Raw genomic sequence first — 21,850 nt, 5'->3', positions numbered from 1 at the left:
ATGTAGAGGTCTGTATTTTTTTATCATAGGTACACTTCAACTGTGAGAGACAGAATCTAAAACAAAAATCCAGAAAATCACATTGTATGAATTTTAAGTAATTAATTTGCATTTTATTGCATGACATAAGTATTTGATACATCAGAAAAGCAGAACTTAATATTTGGTACAGAAACCTTTGTTTGCAATTACAGAGATCATACGTTTCGTGTAGTTCTTGACCAGGTTTGCACACACTGCATCAGGGATTTTGGCCCACTCCTCCATACAGACCTTCTCCAGATCCTTCAGGTTTCGGGGCTGTCGCTGGGCAATACAGACTTACAGCTCCCTCCAAAGATTTTCTATTGGGTTCAGGTCTGGAGACTTGCTAGGCCACTCCAGGACCTTGCGATGCTTCTTACGGAGCCACTCCTTAGTTGCCCTGGCTGTGTGTTTCGGGTCGTTGTCATGCTGGAAGACCCAGCCACTACCCATCTTCAATGCTCTTACTGAGGGAAGGAGGTTGTTGGCCAAGATCTCGCGATACATGGCCCCATCCATCCTCCCGTCAATACGGTGCAGTCGTCCTGTCCCCTTTGCAGAAAAGCATCCCCAAAGAATGATGTATCCACCTCCATGCTTCACGGTTGGGATGGCATTCTTGGGGTTGTACTCATCCTTCTTCTTCTTCCTAACACGACGAGTGGAGTTTAGATAAAAAAGCTCTATTTTTGTCTCATCAGACCACATGACCTTCTCCCATTCCTCCTCTGGATCCTCCAGATGGTCATTGGCAAACTTCAGATGGGCCTGGACATGCCCTGGCTTGAGCAGGGGGACCTTGAATGCGCTGCAGGATTTTAATCCATGATGGCGTAGTGTGTTACTATTGGTTTTCTTTGAGACTGTGGTCCCAGCTCTCTTCAGGTCATTGACCAGGTCCTGCCGTGTAGTTCTGGGCTGATCCCTCACCTTCCTCATGATCATTGATGCCCCACGAGGTGAGACCTTGCATGGAGCACCTGACCAAGGTTGATTGACCGTCATCTTAAACTTCTCCCATTTTCTAATAATTGCGCCAACAGAAGTTGCCTTCTCACCAAGCTGCTTGCCTATTGTCCTGCAGCCAATCCCAGCCTTGTGCAGGTCTACAATTTTATCCCTGAAGTCCTTACACAGCTCTCTGGCCTTGGCCATCGTGGAGAGGTTGGAGTCTGTTTGATTGAGTGTGTGGACAGGTGTCTTTTATACAGGTAACGAGTTCAAACAGGTGCACAGGTAATGAGTGGAGAACAGGAGGACTTCTTAAAGAAAAACTAACAGGTCTGTGAGAGCCGGAATTCTTACTGGTTGGTAGGTGATCAAATACTTATGTCATTCAATAAAATGCTAATTAATTACTTAAAAATCATGCATGTGATTTTCTGGATTTTTGTTTTAGATTCCGTCTCTCACAGTTGAAATGTACCTATGATAAAAATTACAGACCTCTACATGCTTTGTAAGTAGGAAAACCTGCAAAATCGGCAGTGTATCAAATACTTGTTTCCCCCACTGTATATATATATATAATTAATATACAGTATACACTGAGTGTACAAAACATTAGGATGACAGACTGACCAGGTGAAACCAGGTGAAATATATGATCACTTATTGTTCGCAATTTTATGGAAAATTATGTTTGTGTCTGCAAGCGCAGCACGGTATGGGGTCTAAATGCAAGTACTGCTAAAATAGCGGGGCTGCCTCACTTAACCACTCCACAAATCTCTCCCCATCTCTCCCCAGCAGTCCATTAACTCAAGCAGTGACCCCTAAAAAGAGGACAGTAGAATCCACAGTACCCTAGGCAGCCCTATGTGTTTGTGTGCGTGTGTGTGTGTGTGTGTGTGTGTGTGCGTGTGTGTGTGTGTATGTGTGTGTGCATGTGTGTGCACGTGCGAGTGTCAGTAGTGTTCCTCCTAATCCATCAGATTAGATCACTTCCACCAGGCAGAAGGAGATTAAGAGGTCAGTGATCTGAACTTGTCGGCCTCATCTTCCACTGATCCAGCCCTGCCTGCCAGGCCCCAATAAGAGCAGTGAGTGGGGTGGAGCTCATTCACTTAGCTAGCTACTGCACCACAACTCTCCTTTGTTGTTTCCACTGAGCAGTGTGGCTTCTGGTGCATCACTGTGTGGCTGCTAAAGAGGATCCCAGGACATAAAAAGAACTGGCAACAGCTTGATTACAGTGATCACTGTACTCTCTCCATCAGTGACTCATTCATCGATTTCTCTCTTTACATCATTTTGTTTTGGATTCCATCCACTCCATGTTGAATTTATCCTGGAAACATCTGCAGTAACTAATGAACATTCATCTGGTAGACAACAACTTCATTTTGAAAATGACAGCAGGAGCCTGTTTGCGACACTTTGGAAGTATCTTTGAGGACAGACAGCCCACCACATTTCAGCTGACCTGAATTGACTGCACTTATATCACTTGCCAGCAGATGTCTCTAAATGTTGATTTACAGATTGACTCAAGTGGATCAAGCTGGTTTTTTTAAAGGATATAGATGTAATAAAAAAAACAGCTTATATATACATGCAGCAATATAGCCACAGATGCCCAACTTTTGAGGAAAATCCCATCATTTCACAAGGAATTATACGTTTTTAACCTAATGTTATTAAACATTGTGTGGCAAATATGTTTTCTGTTTCTAGTGAAAATCCTTACATTACATTGTAGCCATTTCCTGCAGTCAATTGACCAAATCGCCTCTAATGGCCTCATGGGTGGGATGTAATTCCTATTTTTCCTAAATTCATAAAGAATAAACATAATTTCAAAAAAACTTGGTCAAATGGTTTTGTTATATTTCATTATTTTGTGATGTATATAAAGTGTAATATTGGGATGCAACCTCAAAATGTAATACATTACATCTCTGATTTAGCCCAGTGTAGTAAAATGTTTTAATCATCCCTACCCACTACTTAAGCACTCTAAGCATGACTCTGTCTATCTCTTTCTATTTATATCTCTCCATCTCTCCATCTCTCACACAATCCATCAGACTCTGGGGATCATGCAACCACTTTGAAACAAAGCAAACACCTTTGATCCTGACGGCCTTCTCACAAACATCTTCATCAATGTCAGGTTAATCTTTCCACTTCTGTAAAAGTACCTGCTCCATTTCATCTGATGGTTACACCAAATCTTAACACACCTATGAGACCTTTGTACACTGGAAAGGGTACACCAATAATATGTTTATGTCACAGCAGCATATAACGTAAAGCAATCGGCAAGGACATAACTCTAAGAGGCCCCTGAATACAAAGACAATTACGGTAGCTCACTTATAAAATGTGTGTTTTATGAACAGTGTTTTTGTTTATAGCCTCCATCTAGTTATTTGGCACCGAGCCAATAGCTGGGCTGTCAATCAGGAAGAATTATGGGTAGAGGATGATTTGCCTGCAAAGCTGTACTGCTCTGCTCAGTGCCTCCTTGCCTTGGGATAATTGAAAATCTATCCTAGCTATGAATGTGATCGTGCCACAGCACACTCGCTATGCAAAGTGCTTGGGCTTAAATCTTAAACACTCACTCCCATAAGCAGACACACACACACACACGCGCGCGCACACGCACACACACTCACACACACAGAGAGATGAACAGAAACAAACACAAACAAAGTTGGAAAAGAAAGCTGAACTAGGAGCCAGCCCTTTCTATAAACTCATAGCTTGTACAGTAGATCCTGACAGGGTATAGCGACACTGTGATTTTAGTATCCACACCAGTGAGAGACATCTTGACTCCTCCAGGCTAGTAGAACATAGCTGAGGTTATCAGTGATTGTGTTTGGGATTTAAAAAAAAGAAAAGAAGCTGCACTCCCTTCCACTTCCCTCTGTTCCCCAAGGTGTGCCATCATCCAGTGATGCATGGGAAGATAGATGGCTGTGAACACATTTAGATGCACACTGTGAGCTCTCTTTTTTCTCCTTGGCCTATACACTTCCTCAAGGCCCATAAAGAACATATTTTTGTCATGTAACACAATGACCCATACTTAATTTAGTGGGAAGACTATTCAAGTGGAAGGAAGTTAGGCTATTTTGAGGTTGAAAAACATCAATATGACTGCACATTAGAGTACAAAACCAAACGTAATTTGTGATTTTTATTGTCAGTTTTAGAAAAACAACCACATTATCCAGTCAAACTTGATGGCCAGATTTAGCTCATTCAAATCCACAAAATACTGCCCTTGATTCTGCTTTTCACACTATATTTATTCAAGCTTTTTGCTAGATCTCAAACGTGACTTTCAAACCCAATCTACTTCACCTAACTTGCTCTCTTCAAAATGTGCAACAACTTTTTACAACACAAAGGCCCCTGAGTTGACTTCCATCCCTCACACTGCTCATTAGCCAGCATCCCCTCCTAGTCTTTGTGCTAAACAAACAGCGCTCCACAAAGAAATCAAGCTCAATTACGCCAACAAACTGCCTTTTGTAGCGTATGCGGCTGGAATATTTTTAGCTCCGTTTCAGGCCCCAGCGCACCTGCAGATGACTAGCAGCATGGTCAGAGCAGAAGTTGTGGAGCTGTTTAAATTCTGAGACTAAACGGAAGAAAAAACTGCTTTTGCAAAAGCTAATGGCTATCCAAATAAGATCCTTAAATCCTAAATCCATTATTATCTCTATGGAACTATATGGAGAGACTTGAAGAAGACAAAGATGCTCAAATGAGCTTCCTGTGTGCTAGGCACAGCAGGCAGTGTCTACCGCCCTGTCTACCCACGATGCATCACTCCAAAAGGATCCAGAGGAACAATGACATGATCCAGTAAAGAATGGATGTACACCTCTGGGTAGTATCGATAAAGCAGAATACGATACCTCACATGTATTTATAGACTGGTCCCATCTCATCTCTGTTCAGGCAGAAACATTGAGTATGGCTGAGGTATCGTTTGACAATTAGCTACAGACGCAGGCTGAATTTGAGGAAGTGCTGGTCGATACGTGTGATTGAGAAACACAGCACTGTACTGTAGCACTTAATTTCCAATAATGTGTCTGATAGAGTGAGCAGCAAAACATAGTTTAGAGAGAAAGTGTTGATAACTGATCTGAAGGCTGATATGTTTAGGTTTACTTACAGACCGAGCGATCACGTGACTATCACTCACTTCATAAATTCAAGAGATTTTACACTGCTGGTGAGAATTCTCAATCAAGGCACAAAGGAGAAGTAACACATACTGTGAAACATTGTCAACAACTCTGTTCATTTTTCAAATCATTATCAAGTTGGCATAGATGGCGGTGCAGCTGCTCTTTTGATTCATATCCCTTTCTGATTAGTCTTTCTGGTTGTGTCACCTCTGTGTGATACACTACCCCACACTGAACTCACCATTAGCCAACACTATGTGTCACTATGCAAAGAAACCATAGGTTACTGGCTGATTAGCCCCTGGTGAATACTAGATTGGAAAAGAGAGACTCCCATTGGACAAAAATGACAGCTTGGCTTCCATATCCAAGCAGCCCCAGATGGTGGTCCTGATACGGCCATCCTCTCGCCTGCCTGTGGAAATGTCACCAAGCCCGCTTACATTTAAATACATGCAGATTAAGTGTTGAAGGCTCACCTTCATTAGAACTGGGAAATAACTCAAACAATACTTTCTGGAGAAATACATTTAAAAGCTGTCCAAAGATGGTCAAAATAAAGACAGCAGGTTTCAGATTAGATAAATGTTTGACTGTTCGCTCTCAGAACATCAATTCCCAAACCCAGATGTACTAATTTGGTCATATTGTTACAGAAGCTATGCTGCAATAGCTACCTGTCTGGCTCAATCATGAGTCCTGCTCAAAACGTTTGCAGGATCCACCTGTATCATCAAGCCCTGGATCATCAATTGAAAAGTGTGTGTATGAGATTCCTTCTCACAGAAATAAGGAGTTACAGAGTAATAGCTACTGACAGAAAATGTCTGGCGGTTTTCCCAAGTTTAAACTGTGCTTCCTGTCTGCTCAGTCTACTTTGGAGATGGAAAGTACGGAAACATTACCTGGTTATTATTATCACGCAGTCAAAGCCCTGCATAGCACCAGTATTCTCTTATCGGCACGGTCAATAGTAAGTGGTCACTTGTAATCCTTAGCAATCCTTTGCCAGTAACACCAGAAATAAATAGAAGATGGAACTTACGGACTATACAGCTATTTGTAGCATATTCATTGCACTCTATAGATTGGGAATGGTGTACCATCAGTGTGAGAGCGATACGATTGGAAATGCAAAGGCCTCCACCGGCGCCACATTCATCAAATAGATTTTTCCTCTCCCAGGGGAGCCAATATATTATTGCTCTAAATAGCCTTATATCATATATTGTTCGTTTTTTGGGGGGTTTGGTTTTAGCATTGCACAATACCAGTTAGCTCTCCTCTGTCCAGACCAAATATATGTATCATAAACAACCCTAAGATAATACAATTGTTGCACATCCTGGTCACATGATTTTAGGTGAACACACAGGCTGCAGAAAATCTTTGGAGCTGCATTCAAGACGCAAATACCTTAGTATTTTGACTGACAATGATTTATCGTTTAAAAAAAAACATGACTGAGCTTGTTAAGAATTAAATGTTTTATTTAAATAGATCTCGTCTCTCTCCAGTCAACAGGAAGCAGGTTGTCAACAGGAAGCAGGTTGTTCTTTATTATGGTGATACTATTTATCAAAGTGCAGCTGCCTCTACTCTTAAAACCTTGGATTACGTTTTTTATAGTGTCCTTCGTTTTATCACAGGAGACAGTTTTATTAGTCATTTCTGTATTCTTTACCAAAAGGTTGACTGGACTTCTTTTAAGTCACGTAGATCACATCATTACGGTCTTTTTTGTTTACAAAGCCCTGCTCCTCAAACTTCCAACTTACTTAACATCACTGTTAAGACTTAAAATGACATGTTATCAAACCCGTTCACAAGGTTGGTTAACTCTGGAGACTCCTTGGTGTCTCGCGAGTTAGGTAAAATAGCCTATAATTTCCTTGGACCTTACGTGTGGAATGATCTACAATGCACTTTAAATTTGGAGGAATTGGTGCCTCTAGCGTAATTACGACAGTTGTTAGGGGACCTTTTTACTGAGAAATGCTTCTGTTTCTTGGTATATTGTTGTGTATAGTAACATGTATTTTATTGTGTATATGAATGTGCATTTTGAAGTGTATTGTGGTGCTATACAGGGCTCATCTGGAAAAGAGACCTTGGTCTCAGCACTGACTCCTTGTCAAAATGAAGGTTAAATACATTTACAGTGATAAAATAGGCTTTATTCTCCCTACAGTATTCAGCACATACAGTATATTATGTGTGGCCGTGGGGCGATAACATGAACAAGCACAAGTGTATGGTAGGGGAGCAAAAAACAACACCTTACAAAGATACTTTTACATAATGGGGTGTACCATAGCAACAACTAGGGAGATATTCCAACATACAGTAAGTATATCATTGGTTTAATACTGCCATACCCCTTTCTTCATTCATTAGCTTAACAAGGCATGCTCCTCGACCATACTATCTCTAAATACATTAGGCTACATTCAAGGATGTTGACTCCTGTACCAAACGTAACCCCCGTCTATAGCACAAGCCGGAGGTTGCCAAGAACTGCATTCTAATGTGATGATCGTCAACACCTTGAAAGAACCACAGAACCACAGTCTTTTTTTCTTGGCATTTCAAATGAACAACAAGCTCCTCGAAGTCACACATGAAAGGAAGTGCAAAACAGCCCCATCCATCCACATCCAGCCATCCACACTACATAGAACAAAAGACAGAGAAACATGTTTCACTTAATTAACCATGTAGTAATTGAACTGTTAACTTCTGGGAAACATGTAGGAATCTCTATGAATAAGGCGTCCTGAAAAGAAAATCTATTATAATCAACCTGATTCATAGACGTCATATTGTCTATGTGATTCTTGGCTGTGTGTGTAGATCCACACAATCAACAAAGCAGAACATGGATGAGAGCACCTTTGCCTTTAGGACTGTACCAGCCCCAAGTCACACATTCAATAACCCTATCATCAGTGTAGCTCATAAGATGCTGCTGTCTTTATCAGTGGGTGCCCTTTCATTTGGATATTTTGTTGAATGTCAATCTGTTTTGCTGTATGCCATCCACCATACCACTGGGGAGATAGACTAATATTATCTTTCCATATTTAACTGCACGTGTGCTGTCCATCTCTGATCCACTACCAGCAACAGTAATGACAGCACTATACTGTCTAATAAATGACCATAATTGGACCATTACGCAAAGTCAGATATGTTAAGGAAATCCAGAACCATTATCGAGAAGGGAAAACATTTCATTGGATAATTATGTGTAGTGACTAACATCTCATTTTACTTCTACTGTGTGCCATGGCCTTTCCATGTTATTACATACAGTATGCACTGTACATCGACCCGTTCATGTGATGGACTTTTGAACACTCATTGCCTCTGCCGGTTTGGATCTCCCAGGCTCTAGCTAGCTGAGCTCTTTCTCCATACTGACTTGCCTAGTTAAATAAAGGTTTACAATTTATTTGATTTTTTTATACAAATACTGGAGACTTCCGTCTACACATTGGAGGAAGTGGGAGCTCCCTACTGCGGTGTTCTGCCTCATTTATCTCTTGATAAATACATCACCCTTTTATGGATCTCTACAACAGTAGGAGTTCCTTCCATTCTTGAGACTGAGTGAGTGCCTGCTTTGCATTAATCAGCTAGTAGAATATGGTGAGGACTCAGGACTGCTTTTACACATGCAAGCATCAATATGATGCTGTCATCTTTGCTGCAATGTGGGATGGTACAGTACTTTACCAAATGTACTTCAGTAAGTGCCTCTGCTATGGGATATATGTAATTTACTCTGAAAGGTCTGCTCAAAAAGATAATACAATCAGAAACCGAACGGAAAATCCAAGCAAATAAAACATAGTATGGTGTTGTCCGTGTGACTGTTTATAGTGTTAGCAATATAAGTATGTGCATAATATTGTGGGCTATGGTAGCTGTGATAGTATTACTGTAAACCTGGAGCAATATTCCACCCACAGAGGCATGGTGAAGTGAGTGATGTCAAGAGACAGCTCTGGCAATGAAAGCCCCCGCTGTTTTCATCCAAAGGCAACTTTCAAAATCATAATTTCACTCACAGCTGGAAACTTTCCCTTTCAAGCACCACACTTTGGCCTTTATAAAAATAAGATAAGGCAAATGATAAAGCAAGTCCAACCACCTGCTGAACTTCACTGTGAACCATTTGAATAGCACTAAGATTACAGGCCCACGGGCCCAGCAGCATATGCTGGAAATCATTGGATGAAATAGGTTATTTAGTAGATGTTCAGTATCAATTATGAATATTTGCAAGCAACGGATCCGGTAGCCTTCATAGGACACCAGACCTAGGAGCATGAGGACATGCTCCCCTGGGAGGATGTGGCTGCCATTATCTCTGTCACCTGACACAGGGGCTACACAAACCACCCATGATGGATATTGGGCTTCTCCTTTTGTTTCTCAAAGGTAAATATGAGAACGGCCATTTGCTTGTCCTCTAGGAGAATCTAGCCATTTCATCTCTGAGCAGCATGTCAATTCTGATCACTGGATACATTTGAGTGACCACAAGAAGGTCATAAATGAATAATCTAGCTGTCAGTTTAGCTCAGTTCACTGGGTTACATCACTAGAATAAACTGCTTTTAAGCCTATCTCACAGGTACCAGGTCTCAAAGCCACCCATCAACTCTATGTTTTGGATAACAATTAGTATTTTAAGTTAATTTCCTTCAATAACGTAATGAATCATGCACGAATCAATGATATAGTTGTTTAACATGTTTGATATGGAGTTATAACAAATCGTTACCGATTTAGCACAATACACCGCTTATCCTCCACCTAAAAACTCAGGTGAGGAAGGACGACCACTAGCGACAACAACATCAAAACAACTGGACTAAACAGATGCTGGCACAACAAATCAAAGACAATTGAACGATAATTTAATGCCAACGATGCTGGGGTGAATATAATTTCCACCAAATTATGTTACTGCGAATTATGCTGCAATTATAGGTTATAGAATATAATTTACTGATATTTCAATAGCCAAATCAAAAAAGTGTCATCTTAAGCTACACTAGAAAGACAAGTAATCCAATGTTTCACGTTATAGTTGCAACACACGGCCCTACACCTATACATTTACTGGTAAAAGGAAACATAGCTATAACGTTATTATCTAGGCTTTTGCTTCTTCGGGCTTTTCAGCATACATCTATGTTTTGACCCATATGAGTCATAAGACTACAGCAAAAAAGCGTGTCACAAAACGCGCGCGTTTTTTTTCCAAAACCAGTGGTACTGGTAAGCAACTTCTGATACTCACAGTGACTGGCGGCGGACGCAGAGCTGGAGGCACTCAAAAGACAGACAATGAAGATGTATAACCGAGACAGCTTTCGCAATTCCATTCTCCCTACTGTGATATATCCTTATGTTGTAGGAAGAGAGTAAATCTCATGAAAGCGATGCCTTCAAATGTCCCTAGCGCGGACGGAGTCATGCAGTGTGTTTGAAGCCCAGTGGAAAAGTAAACCACTCCCCCATCAGCAGTCCTTCACAGATGCTCAGCCCGTAGAATCTCTCTCTCGTGGTCTCTCCTTCTCTTTCTCTCCTCTCTCAACGTATATCTCTCTAGTATTTCATGAGTTGGTTTCAAGTCATGGCAGTTCTAGTATTTTTCTTGAAGTATGTGCGCGTGTGTGTGTGTGTGATTTTGTAAAGTAGTGTAACTAGTTTTGCTGCTCCTCTTGCTGCGCTCTAGACCGTTTCAGCAACAAAGTAGCTGGACAGCTACAAGCAGGAGGCTCGAGTCAAAATGAGTGACTGTTCATTTCGATAAGAGTATGCCAACATTAAAATGTATGTAAGAGGCTATGACTGGAGAAAAATATTGTTTTAGATGCAATCCGTTTAATTAAAATATATATGTGTATGGTTAAATAAGATGAGGAAATTACATTAAGGAATTTAGGAGGAAGTTAGGTTTTATGGATAATTCTCTCTCCTCCCGGCAGCAGATAGGCTGTATGTTAATGTTGTTTTTTTGTCATCATTGAAAGCCTGCCACACAATACATTTATTTAACATAAGAATGAGAGTTTTTGTCCCAACCTAGGCACCTAGGCCTAGGCCCAACCAGGGCACCTAGGCCCAACCAGGGCACAAATAACAATATAATAATAATCAATAATGTTGCTCTTTATTTAACTTAAATATAAAACCTTATTTGTTCATTGAAAATTGTGAATAACTCACCACAGGTTAATGAGAAGGGTGTGCTTGAAAGGGTGTGCTTGAAAGGATGCACATAACTCTGAAATGTTGGGTTGTATTGGAGAGAGTCTCAGTCTTAAATCCTTTTCCAAATCCTTTTCTGTGCCTGTATTTAGTTTTCATGCTAGTAAGGGCCGAGAATCCACTCTCACATAGGTATGTGGTTGCAAAGGGCATCAGTGTCTTAACATCACAATTTGCCAAGGCAGGATACTCTGAACGCACCACAATCCAGAAATCTGGCAGTGGCTTTTGATTAAATAACATTTTCACAGAAACGCTTGTTGCAATTTCGATGAGGCTCTCTTGTTCAAATATCCGTAAGTGGACTGGAGGCGGGGCATGAATGGGATACGAATCCAGTTGATTGTGTCATCCTTTTGGGGAAAGTACCTGCTGAATTGCGCACCCAACTCACTCAGGTGCTTCGCTATACCACTTCTGACATTGTCCGTAAGCTTGAGTTCATTTGCACACAAAAAAATAATACAATGATTGAAAGACTTGTGCGTTGTCCTTGTTATTAATGCAGACAGAGAAGAGCTCCAACTTCTTAATTATAGCCTCAATTCTGTCCCCCACATTGAATATAGTTGCGGAGAGTCCCTGTAATGCTAGATTCAGATCATTCAGGTGAGAAAAAACATCACCCAGATAGGCCAGTCATGAGAGAAACTCGTCATCATGCAAGCGCTGAGACAAGTACAAATTATGGTCAGTAAAGAAAACTTTAAACTCGTCTCTCAATTCAAAAAAACGTGTCAATACTTTGCCCCTTGATAACCAGCACACCTATGTTGTAAAAGCGTTACATGGTCGCTGCCCATATCATTGCATAGTGCAGAAAATACACAAGAGTTCGGGGACCTTGCTTATGAAAGTGAACCACTTTCACGTTAGTGTCCAAAACATCTTTCAAGCTGTCAGGCATTTCCTTGGCAGCAAGAGCCTCTCGGTGGATGCTGCAGTGTACCCAAATAGCATCAGCAGTGCTTGCACGCGCTTTAACAATCCACTATGTCTCCCTGTCATGGTTTTTGCGCCATCAGTACAGATACCAACATGAGCAGCAGCTACATTTGGCTACATAGTTAGTGGAATTCCCGCAAGAGAGTTAATGTGATTGGATGTTAATTATTTGACGAGACTACATGTATTTGACATTGTGTTGTTATTTCGCTGTACACTAGATGTTTAATTTTATTTTTGGCAGTGAAACAAGGCTACTCAGGCGGAAAAAATCAAATGTATAGCCCTGTCGGAAAATGGACTGTTTGAAAATGTGAAGAAAAAAACATGCATAAAATCAAATATATATATATATATATATATATATATATATATATATATATATATATATATATATATATATATATATATATTAATTTATATATAGTGGCGTACAGCAGGTTAGCCACCAGGGGGAGACTCGTCGAGGCCTGGTGACAGACGGAGTATACATCACGAGGCGATGGCTCCATCTGCTGGACGTGCAAGGTCTCCACGGGCTCTCCGGCCAGGACTAATTGGGGCTGATTGGGGATTGGTGAGTAATCAAGGGCTGATTGCTCACCAGCTGTACAAGTCCCATAAAGCTGCCAGAAAGGCAGCGCACAGCAGAGAGACTGGGGGAGGAAAGGACTCCCGTATAGTTGGGGATGGTACCAGAGGTAACAGGCGGGAGTTCAGTTTTTGATCCCCACAGGATACAGCAAGACCCAGAGCCCAGAAGACGGTATCCCAGAGATTATTTTCTTTTGGACTATTATTTTAATAAACACCTTTGAAACTGAGCTAATCCTACTCTGTCCGTGTCTGATCTGTGTAAACGTTTTGACCCAACCTCCTGGTCTGCCACAAGTGGTGGAGAATGCGGGCGTTCTGATAACATGGTCAGATCGGGGTTGACGTTTACGCAGCATCAACATGGACGAGTTGATAGCTCAGTTCATCCGGGCCAACAAGCCCAACAGGTGGTTCAGGAACGAACGCTGGAGCAACAGCGGCTAGAAAATGTCCTCCTCATTGAGGAAATCAGGAAGCTACAAGGAGGAGCGTCTACTGAAGCACATCCAAACAAGTTTTTAATCAAACTAACAGAAGATGACGACACCGAAACCTACCTCTGTACGTTTGACTGGACAGCACTACGGGAATGATGGCCAAGGCAGAAGTGGGGCAGTCTGCTGGCCCCGTTCCTCTCTGGGAATGCCCAAAAGGCATATTGGGACTTGAATGATGAACAGGCCGCTACAGGTACAGCCTGCCCCATCGGGCTCAATTATTCCACAACTGGAGGTTCATAGCTGACGCATCCCCACGAGCCCAGATGAGCAACCTACTGCACGTCACCAGGGGATGGCTCCTAACCGATGTATCCACCCTATCCATCTTAGACAAAGTGGTCCTGGATCACTTTCTACAGGCACTACTCCACGACATGAAAAGGGCAGCGAGTCATTGCATGCCCCAGACCTTGGAGGGCCTCCTGGAAGCAGTGGAGACAAATCAGAACACTCAGGCCCTGTTGAGTAGGAGCCGGGCCGAGTCGGCGACCCGTTCGAGGAGTTGGAAGGATAGTCCCACTGCTGTGTACCCCGAACCGACAGTCGGCAGGGCCAAAGGACCGCAAAACCGTGAGAGATGGCTGGGGTAGGGCCGACCCGTTACCGACGACCCCAGGTAGATGGAGACCAAAGGAGGTGTTTTGAGTGTGGCGCCCGGGGGCACATTGCCTGGAATTGCCTGGCTCGAGAGGAGTCGATGCCATCAGCAAGCCGGGAGGCGAGGTGGATCATGCAGTGAACTACGTCCCCTCCTGTTGGGCACACCACAAATCAACTGCACCAATGGTTCCGGTGAAGGTTGATGGACACGACACGGAAGCTCTATTAGACTCTGGAAGTATGGTTACCCTCTTAACCATGAGCCTGCTGAACCAGGATACCGAACTTGGTAGGGAGATGTGTCCATTTCCTGTGTTCACGGGGACACAAATTGGTATCCAACCGTATGGGTCAACATTGTGACACCACAAGGGAACTGCCAGATGATGGTGGGAGCAGTACCAGAGTTGCCGGTACCTCTCCTAATGGGACAAGATTGTCCGCTGTTCGCGGCCTTGTGGGGGCACGAGCTGAGGAAGAAGGTCAAGAGCCGGCAGAAGACGAGAACAAGGACGACCCATCGCCTGTGCGGCCCGGAAGCAAACGGTTGAACAACCTGTATCTACGGGTCCGGAGTCGGAGTCAGAGGGGGTGTCGGAACCCGACCACCCTGGGGAACCACGAGAGGAAGAGCCCAGCCTCCCCCTCCTCGATTTCGAGGGGCCAGTCGAGACAGACCCTGGGGGCCAACTGAAGGGACAATTTGGGACGGCCCAGTGGGAAGATCCTAACTTGAAAGCCGCCGCAGCCCAAGTGATAGCGGTGGATGGACAGCTACTTCTGGGGGTTAGTGACTGGCAATACCCCCATTTCCAAATCAAGAATAAACTTTTGTATCAGGTTTCGCGCCAAAAGGGGGAACTTCGAGAGGTATTGCTGTTGCCCCGACGGTACGTGGGAACCGTTCTTCAGCTGGCCCACACCCACCTGTTGGGGGTGCACCTGGGGATGGAGAAGCCTCGGGAACGGATTGCCGCCGGTTCCACTGGCCCGGGATGGGGAAGGCCGTTGAAGATTACTGTCGCAGCTGCCCGGAGTGTCAAATGACTGCCCCAAAGGCACACTTACAAAACCCACTGGTAAAAACAGCACGAGGACACTGATACATCCTGGTAAAGTAGACTATGCCACCCGGTATCCCGAGGCCATTCCCCTACGGGCGGCGATATCCAAGGGAATCGCTCGGGAGCTGTTCCACCTCTTTAGCCGGGTGGACATCCCGAACGAGATCCTGACAGACCAAGGTACTGAGTTTATGTCCCGTCTAATGAAAGATTTGTGTGCTCTCCTGCAGATCAAGCAGATCTGGACTTCTGTCTTCCACCCACAGACGGATGGGCTCATCGAGCGGTTCAATAAAACACTCAAACAAATGCTGCGGAACGTCATCGAGCAGGACGGGAATAACTGGGACCAGCTATTTCCCCATCTAATGTTTTCAATCCGAGAAGTACCCCAGTCCTCCACTGGGTTGTCCCCTTTCAAACTCCTCTGCGAGAGGAGGTCACAAGGCCTACTGGACCTCGCCAAGGAGGTGTGGGAAGCCCAACTGATCCCCTTACGCAATGTGGTAGAGCACGTGGAGACGATGAGGGAGCGGATGACAGCCATATGGCCAGTCATGAGGGAACATATGGAGAATGCCTGACGTGCCCAAGCCCAGGTCTACAATCGAGGAGCCCAGCCCAGAGAATTCCAGGTGGGGGACAGGGTGTTGGTCTTAATCCCCATGGCCGAAAGTAAATTCCTGGCAACAAGGCACGGCCATACAAGGTGATCAAGAAGCTGGGACTTGTCAATTACCGAGTATGGCAGCCAGGGAGACGGAAACTCCAACAGATTTACCACGTGCACCTGTTGAGGAAGTGGCACGAGAGGACAGCCTTGGCCATGTTATGGTAGGGACCCAGGACAGCAATGGTACCAGTGGTGGTCCTGAGCAATGAGGACCTCGACCCAGTCCAGAAGCAAGAGCTTAGCTCTGTCAGGGAGGGGACTGTCATCAGTGCGACGTATGTCTCCCTTCTCGACAACAGCCAGTGAAATTGCAGGGCGCCAAATTCAAACAACAGAAATCTCAAAATTTAAATTCCTCAAACATACAAGTATTACACACAATTTTAAAGAAAACCTTCTTGTCAATCCAACCACAGTGTCCGATTTCAAAAAGGCTTTACGGCGACAGCACGACATGCGATTATGTTAGGACAGCGCCTAGCCACAAAAAACCATACAGTCATTTTCCAGCAAGGAGAGAGTGTTACGGTGCGTGAATGAGGACCCAAAAGCGAATTAACTTAAACAGAGCTTCTTTAATTACCAAACATAGGTAGGCTCAGACGGACCGGCAGATTCCGACAGGACAAGACAAGGTTACAGCAAACATGACGACAGTCTGGTTCAGGCATGAAACACAACAAACAAGAATCCGACAAGGACAGGAGCAGGAACAGAGAGAGATATAGGGACCTAATCAGAGGGAAAAAGGGAACAGGTGGGAAAAGGGGTGACGAGGTGGTTAGGAGGAGACAAGGCACAGCTGGGGGAAAGAGGGGGAGAAAAGGTAACCTAACAACGACCAGCAGAGGGAGACAGGATGAAGGGAAAGGACAGAGACAAGACACAACATGACAGTACATGACAGTACCCCCCCACTCACCGAGCGCCTCCTGGCGCACTCGAGGAGGAAACCTGGCGGCAACGGAGGAAATCCTCGATCAGCGCACGGTCCAGCACGTCCCGAGAGGGAACCCAACTCCTCTCCTCAGGACCGTACCCCTCCCAATCTACGAGGTACTGGTGACCACGGCCCCGAGGACGCATGTCCAAAATTCTACGGACCCTGTAGATGGGTGCGCCCTCGACAAGGATGGGGGGGGGGGGGGGGAAGACGAGCGGGGGCGCGAAGGACGGGCTTGATGCAGGAGACATGGAAGACCGGGTGGACGCGACGAAGGTATCGCGGAAGAAGAAGTCGAACTGCGACAGGATTAATGACCCGAGAAATACGGAACGGACCAATGAACCGCGGGGTCAACTTGCGAGAAGCCGTCTTAAGGGGAAGGTTCTGAGTGGAGAGCCAAACTCTCTGACCGCGACAATATCTAGGACTCTTAGTTCTACGCTTATTAGCAGCCCTCACAGTCTGCGTCCTATAACGGCAAAGTGCAGACCTGACCCTCTTCCAGGTGCGCTCGCAACGTTGGACAAAAGCCTGAGCGGAGGGGACGCTGGACTCGGCGAACTGAGATGAGAACAGCGGAGGCTGGTACCCGAGGCTACTCTGAAAAGGAGATAGCCCGGTCGCAGACGAAGGAAGCGAGTTGTGGGCGTATTCTGCCCAGGGGAGCTGTTCTGACCAAGACGCAGGGTTGCGAAAAGAAAGACTGCGTAAGATGCGACCAATAGTCTGATTGGCCCGTTCTGCTTGACCGTTAGACTGGGGGTGAAAGCCGGAAGAGAGACTGACGGAAGCCCCAATCAAACGGCAAAACTCCCTCCAAAATTGAGACGTGAATTGCGGACCTCTGTCCGAAACGACGTCTGACGGAAGGCCATGAATTCTGAAAACATTCTCGATGATGATTTGTGCCGTCTCTTTAGCAGAAGGAAGCTTAGCAAGGGGAATGAAATGAGCCGCCTTAGAGAACCTATCGACAACCGTAAGAATAACAGTCTTCCCCGCTGACGAAGGCAGTCCGGTGACAAAATCTAAGGCGATGTGAGACCACGGTCGAGAGGGAATAGGAAGCGGCCTGAGACGGCCGGCAGGAGGAGAGTTACCGGACTTAGTCTGCGCGCAGACCGAACAAGCAGCCACGAAACGACGCGTGTCATGCTCCCGGGTGGGCCACCAAAAACGCTGGCGAATGGAAGCAAGCGTACCCCGAACGCCAGGGTGGCCGGCTAACTTGGCAGAGTGAGCCCACTGAAGAACGGCCAGACGAGTAGGAACGGGAACGAAAAGAAGGTTCCTGGGACAAGCGCGCGGCGACGGAGAGTGAGAGAGCGCTTGTTTTACCTGCCTCTCAATTCCCCAGACAGTCAACCCGACAACACGCCCCTCAGGGAGAATCCCCTCGGGGTCAGTGGAGGCTACTGAAGAACTGAAGAGACGAGACAAAGCATCAGGCTTGGTGTTCTTAGAGCCCGGACGATAAGAAATCACGAACTCGAAACGAGCGAAAAACAGCGCCCAATGCGCCTGACGCGCATTAAGTCGTTTGGCAGAACGGATGTACTCAAGGTTCCTATGGTCAGTCCAAACGACAAAAGGAACGGTCGCCCCCTCCAACCACTGTCGCCATTCGCCTAGGGCTAACCGGATGGCGAGCAGTTCGCGGTTACCCACATCATAGTTACGTTCCGACGGCGACAGGCGATGAGAAAAATACGCGCATGGGTGGACCTTGTCGTCAGAGAGGGAGCGCTGAGAAAGAATGGCTCCCACGCCCACCTCTGACGCGTCAACCTCGACACGAACTGTCTAGAGACGTCAGGTGTAACAAGGATAGGAGCGGATGTAAAACGATTCTTGAGGAGATCAAAAGCTCCCTGGGCGGAAACGGACCACTTAAAGCACGTCTTGACAGAAGTAAGGGCTGTGAGAGGAGCTGCCACCTGACCGAAATTACGGATGAAACGACGATAGAAGTTCGCGAAGCCGAGAAAGCGCTGCAGCTCGACGCGTGACTTAGGGACGGGCCAATCAATGACAGCTTGGACCTTAGCGGGATCCATCTTCATGCCTTCAGCGGAAATAACAGAACCGAGAAATGTGACGGAGGAGGCATGAAAAGTGCACTTCTCAGCCTTCACAAAAAGACAATTCTCTAAAAGGCGCTGGAGGACACGTCGAACGTGCTGAACATGAATCTGGAGTGACGGTGAAAAAATCAGGATATCGTCAAGGTAAACGAAAACAAAGATGTTCAGCATGTCTCTCAGGACATCATTGACTAATGCCTGAAAGACAGCTGGAGCGTTAGCGAGGCCGAAAGGAAGAACCCGGTATTCAAAGTGCCCTAACGGAGTGTTAAACGCCGTCTTCCACTCGTCCCCCTCCCTGATGCGCACGAGATGGTAAGCGTTACGAAGGTCCAACTTAGTGAAAAACCTGGCTCCCTGCAGGATCTCGAAGGCTGAAGACATAAGAGGAAGCGGATAACGATTCTTCACTGTTATGTCATTCAGCCCTCGATAATCTATGCAGGGGCGCAGAGACCCGTCCTTCTTCTTGACAAAAAAAACCCCCGCTCCGGCGGGAGAGGAGGAGGGGACTATGGTACCGGCGTCAAGAGCTACAGACAAATAATCTTCGAGAGCCTTACGTTCGGGAGCCGACAGAGAGTATAGTCTACTCCGGGGGGGGGGTGGTTCCCGGAAGGAGATCAATACTACAATCATACGACCGGTGTGGAGGAAGAGAGGTGGCCCTGGACCGACTGAACACCGTGCGCAGATCGTGATATTCCTCCGGCACCCCTGTCAAATCACCAGGCTCCTCCTGTGAAGAAGAGACAGAGGAAACAGGAGGGATAGCAGACATTAAACATTTCACATGACAAGAGACGTTCCAGGAGAGGATAGAATTACTAGACCAATTAATGGAAGGATTATGACAAACTAGCCAGGGATGGCCCAAAACAACAGGTGTAAAAGGTGAACGAAAAATTAAAAAAGAAATGGTTTCACTATGATTACCAGAAACAGTGAGGGTTAAAGGTAGCGTCTCACGCTGAATCCTGGGGAGAGGACTACCATCCAGGGCGAACAAGGCCGTGGGCTCCTTTAACTGTCTGAGAGGAATGTCATGTTCCCGAGCCCAGGTCTCGTCCATAAAACAGCCCTCCGCCCCAGAGTCTATTAAGGCACTGCAGGAAGCTGACGAACCGGTCCAGCGTAGATGGACCGACAAGGTAGTGCAGGATCTTGAAGGAGAGACAGGAGTAGTAGCGCTCACCAGTAGCCCTCCGCTTACTGATGAGCTCTGGCCTTTTACTGGACATGAAGTGACAAAATGACCAGCGGAACCGCAATAGAGACAGAGGCGGTTGGTGATGCTCCGTTCCCTCTCCTTAGTCGAGATGCGGATACCTCCCAGCTGCATGGGCTCAGCACCCGAGCCGGCAGAGGAAGATGGTAGTGATGCGGAGAGGGGGGCAACGGAGAACGCGAGCTCCTTTCCACGAGCTCGGTGACGAAGATCAACCCGTCGCTCAATGCGAATAGCGAGTTCAATCAAGGAATCCACGCTGGAAGGAACCTCCCGGGAGAGAATCTCATCCTTTACCTCTGCGCGGAGACCCTCCAGAAAACGAGCGAGCAAAGCCGGCTCGTTCCAGCCACTGGAGGCAGCAAGAGTGCGAAACTCAATAGAGTAGTCTGTTATGGATCGATTACCTTGACATAGGGAAGACAGGGCCCTGGAAGCCTCCTCCCCAAAAACAGATCGATCAAAAACCCGTATCATCTCCTCCTTAAAGTCCTGATACTGGTTAGTACACTCAGCCCTTGCCTCCCAGATTGCCGTGCCCCACTCACGAGCCCGTCCAATAAGGAGAGATATGACGTAGGCGACACGAGCAGTGCTCCTGGAGAAAGTGTAGGGCTGGAGAGAAAACACAATATCACACTGGGTGAGGAACGAGCGGCATTCAGTGGGCTCCCCAGAGTAACACGGCGGGTTATTGATTCTGGGCTCCGGAGATTCGAAAGCCCTGGAAGTGGCCGGTGGATCGAGGCGGAGATGGTGAACCTGTTCTGTGAGGTTGGAGACTTGGGTGGCCAGGGTCTCAACGGCATGTCGAGCAGCAGACAATTCCTGCTCGTGTCTGCCTAGCATCGCTCCCTGGATCCCGACGGCTGAGTGGAGAGGATCCGAAGTCGCTGGGTCCATTCTTGGTCGGATTCTTCTGTTACGGTGCGTGAATGAGGACCCAAAAGCGAATTAACTTAAACAGAGCTTCTTTAATTACCAAACATAGGTAGGCTCAGACGGACCGGCAGATTCCGACAGGACAAGACAAGGTTACAGCAAACATGACGACAGTCTGGTTCAGGCATGAAACACAACAAACAAGAATCCGACAAGGACAGGAGCAGGAACAGAGAGAGATATAGGGACCTAATCAGAGGGAAAAAGGGAACAGGTGGGAAAAGGGGTGACGAGGTGGTTAGGAGGAGACAAGGCACAGCTGGGGGAAAGAGGGGGAGAAAAGGTAACCTAACAACGACCAGCAGAGGGAGACAGGATGAAGGGAAAGGACAGAGACAAGACACAACATGACAGTACATGACAGAGAGCTCACAAAAGTCGGAAATAGCGATTCAATTAATCATTAACCTTTGATGATCTTCATCAGGTCTTATAATCGACTCATTAAGGCCAAGCTCCCATGCAGCAGCTCTATTTATTTTTCCAACAGCCAGATCGATCGCCTTCAACTTGAAAGCTGCATCATATGCATTTCTCCGTGTCTTTGCCATGATGAGGGTGACAAAATTACTACCGTAATCAGAATGATGGGAAGTTTGAGCGCGCTCGATTTACGTCACATTATGTGACGGTGCTCAGTTTTTTGGCGGCGGCATGAATCTTGCGAAAGCGGGAAAAATCCATAAATTAGCCGCGTCATTGTATAAACCGCGAGGTTCAAAGTGTGGGAATAAAGTAGCGGCTTATAGTCCAGCAATTACAGTATTAAATGAAGCTGTCAGTTGAGGACATGTGAGGTGTCT

The 21,850-nt window shown here is 45.8% G+C and overlaps 1 protein-coding gene across 1 annotated transcript in view; it reads right to left on the bottom strand.

Moving 5' to 3' along the window:
* The window catches only part of LOC110520177 (contactin-associated protein-like 5), a 61,439-nt gene extending 50,575 nt beyond the window's left edge, over nucleotides 1-10,864 (bottom strand). Inside the window, exon 1 of the mRNA XM_021597311.3 lies at nucleotides 10,495-10,864. Within this exon, the coding sequence (XP_021452986.3) occupies nucleotides 10,495-10,579 (85 nt within the window). The 5' untranslated portion in view covers nucleotides 10,580-10,864. The remainder of the gene's footprint in view (nucleotides 1-10,494) is intronic.
* Nucleotides 10,865-21,850: the final 10,986 nt, after the last annotated feature.

The sequence above is a fragment of the Oncorhynchus mykiss genome, chromosome 3, assembly GCF_057628025.1.
Source record: "Oncorhynchus mykiss isolate SJ-2025 chromosome 3, ASM5762802v1, whole genome shotgun sequence".
In the NCBI taxonomy this organism is placed as follows: domain Eukaryota; kingdom Metazoa; phylum Chordata; class Actinopteri; order Salmoniformes; family Salmonidae; genus Oncorhynchus; species Oncorhynchus mykiss.
This window is presented reverse-complemented; position numbering and strand designations above follow the sequence as displayed.